Source organism: Amblyraja radiata, chromosome 27 (assembly GCF_010909765.2).
Source record: "Amblyraja radiata isolate CabotCenter1 chromosome 27, sAmbRad1.1.pri, whole genome shotgun sequence".
Lineage (NCBI taxonomy): Eukaryota > Metazoa > Chordata > Chondrichthyes > Rajiformes > Rajidae > Amblyraja > Amblyraja radiata.
Genome location: NC_045982.1, coordinates 18,682,746 through 18,696,405, shown reverse-complemented (window position 1 = coordinate 18,696,405; position 13,660 = coordinate 18,682,746). Strand labels below are relative to the sequence as shown.

Here is a 13,660-nt window from a genome sequence, read left to right as displayed (position 1 = left end):
ACCAGACCACTCTGGAGTCTCATTCTCACCCAGAGAAGTGCCCGTCTGCTTTCTTCACTGATAACTCTTTCCCACTTCTGCAGACCAAGACTTTTCATTACCCTATTATGTACCGAAGCTCACACAGCCTACTGGCCTTAGCTGATGTTATTCAGAGGAATTGTTCTTCAAATGATCTTAATTTTATATTTCTAATTACAGAAAAGCCAAAACAGATTTTATTTTTACGTTGGTGTAATTAAAATATACAGAATTAAATTCATTGCTATAAAGATACATTCTTGGTGTATTTAATATGAAAATGTTATTCCGCGCCATGTTCAGCACAAAGAATTTAAGCATGGAAGATTGAGAGATGCCCATTTCTCTTCACTGGACCTTACCAGCCGATTGAAGAATAGCCACCATGCTTCCAGCTGCAACAGCTCCTCCACTGGCAGCAGCGGCGGCACTCATCATCTTTGCAGCGATAGAACCGGCCACTATCCCACCAGCGGTGAAGCCCACTGCCCCCAAAACAAAGGGGGCTGCAGCAATGAAAGCGGCTAAAGGAAGAAACATCCCCATTTGATCAGACTACATTAATACAGGAGCTCAACACAAACCAAGAACACACAGGGATTTAGGTGGCACTATTTCTATGAAAGGTACATTCAAGCAATTTAATGATGGGTAAGATAGCACTCCACCCAACATGCACATTTACTGTAAGACACAAAATGCTGGAGTAACTCAGCGGGACAGGCAGCATCTCTGGAGAGAAGGAATGGGTGACCTTTCGGGTCGAGACCCTTCTTCAGACTTTGATTTATGCCAGCATCTGCAAATCTTTCCTGCGAATGCACTACTCACTTGAATATTATGGGAGATGTGCCACCAAACTACATTTTTGTGGTCACCTCAGTACCAAATCAAAGGGGCTGTGCTATGGGCACAAGTTGTAGCTGATATAAAACTGAAGGGGAACATACACAGCACATCTAATCTCATTTTAGTATCTTACAGGACTTCCTCCCTCGGCTCAGCACAGCCTCTAATGAAACCTGATCAAAAAAGTAGCAAGAAACTGTGCAGTGCAGAGACACTGAGGAGAAAGGGTTACATCTAAGATAGACACAAAATGTTGGAGTAACACAATGATCCGCTGAGTCACTCCAGCATTTTGTACCTGTCTTTGGTGTAAACCAACATCAGCAGCACCTTCCTACACAAGGGCTACATCTCTCTGAACAACAATCAGAAAAATAAAATATTGAATTGCGGTATTAATGTAATAAAATTCTGTGCTCTGATTCTTCGGCCCAACCAGACTAATATGCATCCACTTACTCTAATCTCATTTAATTCTCCCCCTACATAAGTATCTTACTGTATCTACTCCCTTCGGGTACCGCTCACCTACCGGTAAGAGGCAATTGACGCTGGACAATTAATCCCCCAACCTGCATGCGTTGGTGATGTGGAAGAAACCTCCGTACCTGGAGGAAACCTATGCACGAAAAATTGACAAACTCCACGAAGGCAGGTCAGGACTGAACCCAATCACTGCAGCTGTGAGGCAGCAGCTTTAGTAGTCACAACACAGTCCTGCCCCCACTATTAAAATACAGTAAATAATTTCTAATACTTATGGCATCTGACCTTAGAATAGTCTTTGTTAAATGCTTTTGGCCTTCAAGTTAGAAGAATCCTGACTAATGCAGGGCAGAGAGAGGGGGCACAGAGAGGGAAGGGGGGAGAGAGAGGGAGTGTGAGGGGGCAGACAGAGCGGGGAGAGGAGGGGAGAGGAGGGGGGAGCGTCGTCAGAGGTGAGGGCAGTTTCTCGAACACAATAATCACTCGCTCCCGGCAGCACGAGCAAGAAGACCGCGTGAAAACGAGAAGCTGGTGCAACTTGGGTGGGGAAGGGATGGAGAGAGAGGGAATGCCGGGGTCACAAAGTTATATAAATCAAAAGTTTACTTATTGATTCTACTCACCACCACCAGTGCCCGCCAGAATAAGCATTCCTAAAACCATTTTTCTGTGAAGAGAAAAATAAACCATTTAAAAATAAACCTTGCTTTGAACTTGTATTTAAATACTTCAGCAAATAGTTTAAAGGTAACGTTTTTTTCTGAGATACACCATGCAAAAGACCCTTCGGCCCACTTTTTCCATACCAACCAGCGATCACTCGTTCACATCAGTTCTCTGTTATCCAGGCAGGAACTGGCAGTGGCTTCAGGATTTCCACATTTCCACTCTGTGTGCCAACTTCTCCAGGCCAGTGAAAAAAATGACTCACTCAATGTATTTCAAAGAGAAATGTATTTCAATGTATTTCAAAGTTCTCAATGCTGTCAAAGAGAACTGTACTCTGCCATTACAACTGCTGTAAAACCCTTTGCACAAGAAGTTTAAAACGTCAAAGATTTTATAAAGGAAAAAAAAATTAAGGCATCTTTACATTTCATTTACTTTAACCAACTTTATGTGTTCCCATCTTTATATACCATTTTCTTTACTTCCCTTTTCCTTCCTTCATCTCCGCAAACCTGCCCAGATATCCAAGTTGAATTTTACTTGTCAATGTCTGACTGCAAAAGATGACAAACCCCCCAGGTCCCAAAAAACACAGATATTTATCAGGAAGTTGTTAGCAAAACCTCCACCTTGTAATTTAATTGCATAAATCTTAATTTAAATATTTTCTACATCACCTTTCCAGATGGTTCCGTGAGTATCTGTTGTCTTTTGCCAACAAGTTCTCTCAACATTCGCTGAAGAACCAATATATATAGCAAGCCAAGTGTACTCTTCTGGGTCCTAAAGTTAGTCATTATTTGAGGCAATTACCCAAGATTTAAAGTATTTCCTTGTATAGAGCAAGAATGTGTACCAACCAGTAAATTATATTTGCAAATATCATACAGCATTCAGGAGCTTAAATCTTCTATATTACTAAATATCTGATCTTGACCACTTCCTGTTGTTCTGTATATTGATTTTAGAAAAAATGCTGCCACTTACGGCTGTAAATTTAGGCCATCTTACTCAGAGTCCCCCTCCGCTGCGCAGGACAAGATAATTTTTCCCATTGATGAAAAATAAAAGAGTTATTAGTGTTTTAAAAATATTGAGATTCTCTCTCCTGAAGTTCACGCCGCTTCTGGAGGGACTATAAAACCCGGAAGTGTGCAAGTGCCTCAGTTCTCTGCAAGATGGGGGAGCGAGAGGTCGCAATTCTCAGTCTGAGCTGTGAATAACATTGAACACATGTCTTCTAAACTGTGAGTGGTTTTACTGAAGGATGAGGCAGACACTGAAAGATAATCAGTGACCAGATAATGGCAGGATGATGGGCAGATGGAGTTAGTTGGTGGAAGGAAACTGAGTGGGAGGGCAAGCAGGAGGGTTTTCTTAGAAATAGGCTAGTGCAATAAGTAGGAGGGTGATAGGAAGATGGGGAGAGAGGCGACGGAAGATAGAGGAAGAGGCTGGAAAGTGAAATTATATAACTGAAGAATGATGGGCCGTTGTAACTAGGTGGGGGGTGGGGGGGGATGAGGTGCTGTCTGCAATGCAAATTTTTATACGTAATGCGTGAGAGTTAGCAACCCTGATACCATTAAGCACTGGTGACAATTGCAATATCTCCACAATTTCAGTTGTTGCACCAACAGGCAGAGGGGAGGGCCTTAGCAGCACCTTATCCATCGAGCGAGCGCTGATAGACTTTTGAAACAGAATAGTCCCCACAAGCCAGTTTCTTACCAACAGAATCCATTCTGGGTGTTGGGGAAATTGCTATTGGAAATTCCAAGAGTTGAGGGAATAGAGAATTGTTTAAAAAAACCTATAAATCCTAGTTTCCGTATTAACAGACAGCACAGACAAACTGAAGGAATTAAAAGCAAGTTTAAGGTTAATTGTGTGTTGTTATGCTTTGTCAATTATTCAGATTATTTCAAACCCTGCTTCAAAAAAAAATAGAATACCACATTGCAGTTTGTTGTGTATCTGGCCTAAGTTACACTCCAGCAGTTACCTAGGATACCAAGTTGGCTGCACTGCACTATAAACAGCTGGCCAGACGTCATTCTAAGATAATCAGATCAATTTCATTTCCTGAGAACTAGTTTCGATTTTGATGAAATGCAAATTTCATTGTACCAGAAGTGATAAACTCAACATTAAACTATTTCAGCTTCTACAGCGAAGAACAGAAAATATTAAAGGAATATTGCTGGGAATTTTGACAATTATAAGGAAGACTAGACTAGACCCATTCGGTCCCTGTCACACGGGAGGCCTGGTTCCCCACGCAACACGTTCCCCCAACGCAATATTCCACCACTCAACTACCTCCTCTGGCAGCTTGTTCCATACACTCACCATCCTTTGTGTGAAAAAGATAACCCTCAGATTCTTATTAAATCTATTCCCCTTCACCTTGAACCAATGTCCTCTGGTCCTCGATTCCTCTACTCTGGGCAAGAGATTCTGTGCATCCATCCGATTCTACCTCTTCACATCTCTCAGAGGCTTTCTCTAAAGGTACAGAGTCTAAAGGGCCTGTCCAACTTGCCGATTTTTTCGGTGACTGCCAGCATCATTGACTAACGTATCAGATCACTGAAAATTTTGCGGCGTGACGCGGAGTGATGACGTATGACGCGTGGTGTTTTTTCAAGTGTCGCAACATTGTTTTTGTCACCGCTGGATTTTGAAATGTTCAAAATCTTTTGGCAACACTGATATGATGCTGGCAGTCGCCGAAAAAAATTGCCAAGTGGGACAGGTCCTTAAGGATTCCTCATCACACAGATCCCAAATGAAAGCAAGTAATTCTGGATCCAATGAGACTGCATAAGAAGGAAACAAAGATAGATATAATATTATCCATTCAGCAATGATTGTAATTGAAAATGGCTTCTACCAGAATTTATGTCACTGGTGAGACACTTTTTCTATGAACTGTTCTACTTAAGGGCCTGTCCCAGTTAGGAGAAGCCAATTAACCTGTAGACCAGGACATCTTTGGAGCACACGGGGATAACCCAGACACAGGGTGAATGTACAAACTCAGCACAGACGGAACCCATAGTCAGGATCATACCCAGGTCTCTGGCACTGTGAGGCAGCAGCTCTACCGCTGTTGTGTTGTGTACAGGCCACCTAACAGTAGTAGTGGAGTTGGGGATGGCATCAAACAGGAAATTAGAAATGCGTGCAACAAAGGTAAAACAGTTATAATGGGTGACTTCAATCTACATATAGATTGGGTGAATCAAATTGGCAAGGGTGCTGAGAAAGAGGATTTCTTGCAATGTATGTGGGATAGTTTTCTAAACCAACATGTAGATGAACCAACGAGAGAGCAGGCTATTCTAGACTGGGTATTGAGTAATGAGGAAGAGTTAGTTAGCAGTCTTGTTGTGCGTGGCCCCTTGGGCAAGAGTGACCATAATATGGTTGAGTTCTTCATAAGGATGGAGAGTGACATTGTTAATTCAGAAACAAGGGCCCTGAACTTTAAGAAAGGTAACTTTGAGGGTATGAGACGTGAATTGACGAAGATTGACTGGCAATTGATTCTTAATGGGATGACGGTGGATATGCAATGGAAGGCATTTAAAGACTGCATGGATGAACTACAACAATTGTTCATCCCAGTTTGGCAAAAAAATAAATCAGGGAAGGTAGTGCATCCGTGGATAACAAGGGAAATCAGGGATAGTATCAAAACAAAAGATGAAGCTTACAAATTAGCAGGAAAAAGCAGCCTACTGGAGGACTTGAGAAATTAAGCAGAGGAGGACAAAGGGCTTAATTAGGAAAGGGAAAATAGATTATGAAAGAAAACTGGCAGGGAACATAAAAAGTGATTGCAAAAGTTTTTATAGATATGTGAAGAGAAAATGATTAGTTAAAACAAATGTAGGTCCCTTGCAGTCAGAAACAGGTGAATTGATCATGGGAACAATGACATGGCAGACCAATTGAATACTACTTTGGTTCTGTCTTCACTAAGGAAGACATAAATAATCTGCCGGATATAGCAGGGGACCGGGGGTCAAATGAGATGGAGAATCTGAGTGAAATCCAGGTTAGCCGTGAAGTGGTGTTAGGTAAATTGAATGGATTAAAGGCCGATAAATCCCCAGGGCCAGATAGGCTGCATCCCAGAGTACTTAAGGAAGTAGCCCCAGAAATAGTGGATGCGTTAGTGATAATTTTTCAAAACTCATTAGATTCTGGAGTAGTTCCTGAGGATTGGAGGGTAGCTAATGTAACACCACTTTTTAAAAAGGGCGGGAGAGAGAAAACGGGGAATTACAGACCAGTTAGTCTAACATCGGTAGTGGGGAAACTGCTAGAATCAGTTATTAAAGATGGGATAGCAGCACATTTGGAAAGTGGTGAATAGTGGACAAAGTCAGCATGGATTTATGAAAGGTAAATCATGTCTGACGAATCTTATAGAATTTTTCGAGGATGTAACTAGTAGAGTGGATAAGGGAGAACCAGTGGATATGTTATATCTGGACTTTCAGAAAGCTTTCGACAAGGTCCCACATAAGAGATTAGTATACAAACTTAAAGCCCACGGTATTGGGGGTTCAGTATTGATGTGGATAGAGAACTGGCTGGCAGACAGGAAGCAAAGAGTAGGAGAAAACGGGTCCTTTTCACAATGGCAGGCAGTGACTAGTGGGGTACCGCAATGCTCAGTGCTGGGACCCCAGCTATTTACAATATATATTAATGATTTGGACGAGGGAATTGAATGCAACATCTCCAAGTTTGCGGATGACACGAAGCTGGGGGGCAGTGTTAGCTGTGAGGAGGATGCTAGGAAGCTGCAAGGTGACTTGGATAGGCTGGGTGAGTGGGCAAATGCATGGCAGATACAGTATAATGTGGATAAATGTGAGGTTATTCACTTTGGTGGCAAAAACAGGAAAGTAGACTATTATCTGTATGGTGGTCGATTAGGAAAAGGGAGATGCAACGAGACCTGGGTTTCATGGTACACCAGTCATTGAAAGTGCAGCAGGCAGTGAAGAAGGCGAATGGTATGTTAGCATTCATAGCAAAAGGATTTGAGTATAGGAGCAGGGAGGTTCTACTGCAATTGTACAGGGTCTTGGTGAAACCACACCTGGAGTATTGCGTACAGTTTTGGTCTCCTAATCTGAGGAAAGACATTCTTGCCATAGAGGGAGTACAGAGAAGGTTCACCAGACTGATTCCTGGGATGTCAGGACTTTCATATGAAGAAAGACTGGATGGACTTGGTTTGTACTCATCCCTGGGGCAATCTGATCACCTCTCACTGTTTCTACTGCCATCATACAAACCCCTCATCCGCAAGACCAAACCTGCAATAAGGACGGTCAAAATATGGCCCGAGGACGCCACTCTACAACTCCAGGACTGCTTTGATCGCACCGACTGGGACCTGTTTGCACAACAGGCTACCAGTGGTACAGAGGTAGACTTGGAGGAGTACACATCCACTGTGCTCTCCTACATCAACTGCTGTGTGGAGACTGTCACAGTGGACAAGCAAATAAAGATGTTCCCAAACCGGAAACCCTGGATGAACAAGGAGGTTCAGGATCTGCTAAGGGCACGCAACAATGCCTTTAAATCCAGGGACACTTCTGCCTACAGTGCGGCCAGGTCGAACCTGAACAAAGGCATAAAAAAGGCCAAAGACATCCACAGGCAAAGGGTGGAAGACCACTTCAATGCCGCGGACACCAGAAGCATGTGGCAGGGTGTCAGGGACATCACTGACTACAAGAGCAGCCCCGCCTGCCCCCACGGTGATATCACACTGTCCAACGAACTGAACACCTTCTTTGCCCGGTTCGAAACTGGCAACACCACCAGGAGTGGAATAACCCCGGCCATGGCGGAGGGACAGGCCTTAACACTGAGCACTCAGGAGGTACAGTGCGCTCTGCGTAGGATCAATCCACGCAAGGCTGCAGGCCCGGATGGAGTACAGGGAAGGGTACTAAAGGACTGTGCTGTACAGCTGGCGGAGGTATTCACGAGAATCTTCAATCTATCTCTATCTCTGGCAACGGTCCCCAAGTGCCTGAAAACAGCCACCATAGTGCCGGTGCCGAAAAAGTCCAAAGTCACCAACCTGAACGACTACCGCCCGGTTGCCCTGACTCCAATCCCAATGAAGTGTTTCGAAAGGCTGGTCCTCTCTCATATCAAATCCAGCATCCCTGCCTCACTGGACTCTCATCAATTTGCACACAGGGCAAATAGATCAACAGAGGATGCCATCTCTCTGGCTCTTCACACTGTCCTGACTCACCTGGACACGTACGTGAGGATGTTCTTCGTTGACTATAGCTCTGCATTCAATACGGTCATCCCCACCAAGCTCACCACCAAACTCCACCAGCTAGGCCTCAGCTCGCCGATATGCGATTGGATCCTGAACTTTCTGACGGAGCGACCGCAGGCAGTGAGGCTGGGCCCACACCTGTCCTCCACTATCACCCTGAACACCAGCAAACCACAGGGCTGTGTACTAAGCCCCATGCTCTACTCCCTCTTCACTCACGACTGTGTTCCTGCATTCGACACCAACACCATCGTGAAGTTTGCAGACGACACAACAGTGATCGGGCTGATCACCAACGGTGATGAAATAAAATACAGGGCGGAGGTGCAGAACCTGGCGGACTGGTGCACACGTAACAACTTGTCACTAAACACCTCCAAGACCAAGGAGCTGATTATTGACTTCAGGAGGTCCCATAATTAAGAATACGCCCCAATCTCCATTTACGGGGAAAGTGTGGAGAGAGTGTCCAGCTTTAAGTTTCTGGGCACTCACATTTCAGAGGACCTCACATGGTCCACCAACACCGCTGCGCTGGTCAAGAAGGCACAGCAATGACTGTTCTTCCTGAGGACATTAAAAAAGACTGGTCTGCCCCAACAGCTGCTGACAACGTTCTACCGCTGCACCACAGAGAGCATATTAACGTATGGCATCTCTGTGTGGTATCTCAGCTGCACGGAGGCGGAGAGGAGAGCTCTTCAGCGCGTCGTCCACAGAGCGCAGAGGATCATTGGGATAGAGCTACCAGCTTTGGAGGGCATCTACCACACACGGTGCCTCAGCAAGGCCGTCAGCATCCATAAAGACTCATCACACCCCTGTAACGGACTGGTTGAACTACTTCCCTCCGGCAGACGTTGCAAGGCCTTCTACGCCCGAACCTCCAGACTCAGAAACAGCTTTATTCCAAGAGCTATAGCGGCTCTGAACCGGCCCTGCTGAGTGCCCCCCACCCCCCCTGGACTGTCTCCCTCGGATGGTCACGTCACACAGCTTATTTAGTTATTTTACTTTTCTTTTTCATCGGTTGGAGCTGCATACTAAATCTCGTTGCACTAGACGCAGGAAGATTGTTCCCGATGTTGTGGAAGTCCTGAACAAGGGGTCACAGTTTAAGGATAAGGGGGAAATCTTTTAGGACTGAGATGAGGAAAACATTTTTCACACAGAGAGTGGTGAATCTCTGGAATTCTCTGCCACATAAGGTAGTTGAGGCCAGTTCATTGGCTATATTTAAGAGGGAGTTAGATGTGGCCCTTGTGGCTAAAGGGATCAGGGGGTATGGAGAGAAGTCAGGTACAGGATACTGAGTTGGATGATCAGCCATGATCATATTGAATGGCGGTGCAGGCTCGAAGGGCCGAATGGCCTACTCCTGCATCTATTTTATATGTTTCTATTTTAAATCAATCAGGATCATTATATGCATTCATTTCTCACCTGTATTGAAAGCAGCAGATAAGAGCAACACGGTGTAAACCAGGTGCAGCATTTTTCACAATATCTTCAAGGATCAATAATGCAGGATTCAATGCAATGTAATTTTCCTGTGAAGTAATTTACATTAAAAAAAAAGTTTTAAGCAAAGATTGTGTGTGAATCCTTCACTCAGCTGAAGTCAGCAGTTATGGGGAGAAGGAAGGAGAATGGGGTTGAGGGAAATATAGATGACTGTAGGATAGATCAGCCATTATGCTCCTTTCAACATATGAACATCAGAGTTGATTCAAATTGTTATTGCATCTGGTTCTAACCTGACCTCTGGTTGCATCTGCATGGGGTTTACACATTCTCACTTGTTGTATGGGTTTCCTCCCAAGTCCCAAAGCGGTAAGGATTTGTAGGTAAATTTGGGCACTGTAAATTGCACCTAGTATGTAGTGAGTGGTAAATCTTTGTGGAGTTGATGAGAATGTAGGTAAAATAATGTACAATTTGTGTAAATAAATAAATGTGTGTTGATCAATGCAGACTTGATGAGCCTGTTTCCCTGCTGTATCTCTCTCTAACTTGTTGAAATAGGGTCTCAACCCGAAACGTCACCTATTCCTTCGCTCCATAGATGCTGCCTCACCCTCTGAGTTTCTCTAGCATTTTTGTCTACCTTAAAATATTGTCTGGTCATTGAAAATATAAGTTTTACACCATTGGTTCCAGGTGTAATGTATTTTTGGGAAATCCAAATACATCCCACCCTCTGGTTCCCCTTCATCCACCTCGCGTCACATCCTCAATGAACTCTGGCAAATAGGTCAAACACACTTTCCATCTCAAAAAGACACCTGGAGTCTGCTCACTTCCATATATTCTCCTCAATAATGGATTCACGCAGTTTGCTAATTGCATATATTAGGCTGATTGACCTGTCGTTTCATAATCATAATTTATTAGCCAAGTATGTTTTGCAACATAGGAGGAATTTGGTTTGCCATAGCCATTGTGCGGCGCCCATTGGTGGTATACCTTCAAGAGAGTTTAATTGTTGGTACAAATGGCACAATTAAATTAGTGACACAATAAGTGTATTCCTTGCCTTTGTTAAGCTGTCGCATACAACACATAATCCTCCGAAATTTCCGCCACCTCCAACGGGATTCCACCCTCACTAGCCACATTTTCCCATCCTTACCCCTTTCCGCCTTCCGCAACTCCCTGACTATCTCATCCTTTCCCTCAAAAACGACCCCCTCCCCATCCAGGTACCTTCCCCTGCAACCGCAGAAGATGCAACACCTATCCTTATACCTCCTCCCTCGACTCTGTCCAGGGACCCCAACAGATCTTTCAGGTTAGGCAGAGGTTTACTTGCACCTCCACCAACCTCTGCTGTATCAGTTGTTCAAGATATACATTGGCGAGACCAAACGCAGAATGGGCGATCGTTTCGCAGATCACCTTCACTTAGTCCGCCTGAACTTACCTGATCTCCTGGTTGCTGGACACTTTAATTCTACTTCCCTTTGTTACACAGACGACGTTTCTGTGCTTGGTCTCCTCCATTGTCAGAGTGAGGCTAAACGTAAATTGGAGGACCAGCATCTCATATTTCGCTTGGGCAGCTTACAGCCAGGTGGTATGAATATTTATTTCTCTCAGTTCAAATAGCCCCGACATTCACTCTCTCTCTATCCCTTCCCCACCCATGTCACATTAGCTTATCGTTACATAGCTAAACAGCTAACAATGGCCTTTCTATATCACCGACTATATCTCTCGTTTCCATTATCCCTAACCGGTTTGAAGAAGGGTCTCCACACGAAACGTCACCCATTCCCTCTCCCCAGAAATGCTCGTTGTCACTCCAGCTTTTTGTAAACCAGCATCTGCAGTTCCTTCCTACACAATAACAGTGTATTCAATAACAATAACAATAACCTGAACGACCCGGGGGCTCGGGAGACTGCGGAGCTGTGGAGCTGCGGACTACTCACCATCGTGGGGCTGGCCGGCCTCGGAACGTGGGGAGCGGTGGTGACTCGCTGCTGCGACTCGACTCCTGGGGCTCGGAGGCTCCAGCAACGCAGCCGCAGGTCCGGTGGACTGGGACATCGGGAGCTCACGGGTCCGGGGGGAGAGAGAGACCGCTTCCCGGAGCTCCCGCAACGCGACTTCTCCAGCCCGTGTCGCGGGGTTTGGAACGACCCGGAGCGGGGAAGTACATCACCCGGCACGGCTTCGTGGCCGTGGGACATTACAGCGCCCGCCGGGGGCTCCAACTTCGCGACTTCTAGACCGGGAGCGGGGCCGTAAATCGCCCCGCACGGCCTAAAATGGCCGTGGGACTTATCATCGCCCGCCTGGGGCATGGACATCGGGAGAGACATGGAGAGCAGGGGAGAGAAAAAGACTTTTGCCTTCCATCACAGTGGGTTCACTGTGATGGATTTTTGTGTGAACTTAATTGTGTGTATGTCTGTAGGACATTGTTTTTGTTTGTATGGCTGTGGAAACAAAATTTCGTTTGAGTCTCACTGGGGCTCAAATGACAATAAATTTGTATTGTATTGTATAATGTAAACGTCGTCCCATTTATAAATACACTGATGCATATGCATTGAATTTAGAAATGGCATTATGGAAAAGTCATATAATTGGAAACTAAATTCTGACGAATCACTGAATCAACATGTCCTTGCTGCTAAACCCAACTCCAGCACAAAATAGCATAACACTCACCAAAAGCTAGAAATTGCTGCAAACTGCACTTGTAATCTGACTCCGAGCGCAGGTTGTGCACAGACACAGTTTGCCTCCGGAAAATTGCTTCGACAACTGCACCTGGCGCCGCAGCTGCGTTATTTAACTAAACCGCATCATTAAGTTCAGGATGCTGGAAGTTTCGTTTCCTCAAACACACAAAAGGCTGCAGATGCTGGAATCTGAAACGAAACCTAGAGGAATTGTTTGAAGAACATTGGCTCTTGTTTGTTTTGCTTGGTTTCCAGCGAGAGTTGTTTGGGATCTATTTACATCTCTAGTCACACTGAAATCGATTCCACCCCCAGCCTGACTCAGTTGAATTCATTTGAATTGGGATCTGTACCCCACGGTGTCTTTTTTAAATTTCAATAATAAATTTTATTAAAGTTAAAAAAATATATAAATCCTGCAAAAAGTCTTCTCACTGTCTCAGTGTCTGTACATTCCATAGTGTCCTATTGAGTAGTGTTGACACCCGAACAGAACCCTGGTTCGATCCTGACTACGGTGCTGTGTGTACGGAGTTTGCACGTTCTTCCCGTGACCTGTGTGGGTTTTCACCAGGGTCTCGGGTCTCCTCCCACACTCCAAAAAGACGTACAGGTTTGCAGGGTAATTGCCTTGGTATAATTGTAAATTGTCCCTGGTGTAGGATAATGTAAGCGTGCGGGGATCGCTGGTCGGCGTGGTCTGTCAGCCAAATGGCTTGTTTCCGCGCTGTATCTCTGAACTAAACTAAACCAAACTAAGAACACCATTGCCACTCATGGTCCCCCTGGGGTAATCTCCCTTCCCTTGTTTGAAGGATGCCCCCACTGAACTCTACCCCTCAATATCCAGCAATAAAACTACCCCAAACTGTGGTCTTTCCCGACAGTATTGCGTTGGCTGCACCAAGCTTCAGTTCCCTCCCACTGCATGTATTCCTGCAGTCTTGAATGGGCCAGTTAGCAATGTTCCTGCACCCAGCGTTAGATGTATACTGTAGGGGCAGATTAAAGATCAGATCAATTGTGAGTTGAAGGAGCAATCGGGCTAAACCTGCTGGCTGATCCCCAGTACAGTTCTGAAGAAGTGTCTCGACACGAAACGTCACCA

The 13,660-nt window shown here is 45.0% G+C and overlaps 2 protein-coding genes across 4 annotated transcripts in view; both read right to left on the bottom strand.

The window, feature by feature from the left end:
• The window catches only part of LOC116988540 (interferon alpha-inducible protein 27-like protein 2A), a 43,855-nt gene that overhangs the window by 1,417 nt on the left and 28,778 nt on the right, over positions 1-13,660 (bottom strand). Inside the window, exons 1-3 of one of the 3 annotated variants that reach the window (XM_033045349.1) lie at positions 2,703-2,813; positions 1,980-2,023; positions 384-545 (exon numbers count right to left, since the gene is read on the bottom strand). In XM_033045349.1, coding sequence (XP_032901240.1) covers positions 384-545; positions 1,980-2,019 — 202 coding nt within the window. In that variant the 5' untranslated portion in view covers positions 2,020-2,023; positions 2,703-2,813. Of the gene's footprint in view, positions 1-383; positions 546-1,979; positions 2,024-2,166; positions 2,263-2,702; positions 2,814-13,660 lie in introns of those variants that run through there. The other 2 variants (XM_033045350.1, XM_033045348.1) reach the window with 2 other exon arrangements.
• Positions 1-13,660, bottom strand: part of LOC116988538 (interferon alpha-inducible protein 27-like protein 2A) — a 59,057-nt gene that overhangs the window by 35,886 nt on the left and 9,511 nt on the right. The window lies entirely within an intron of this gene.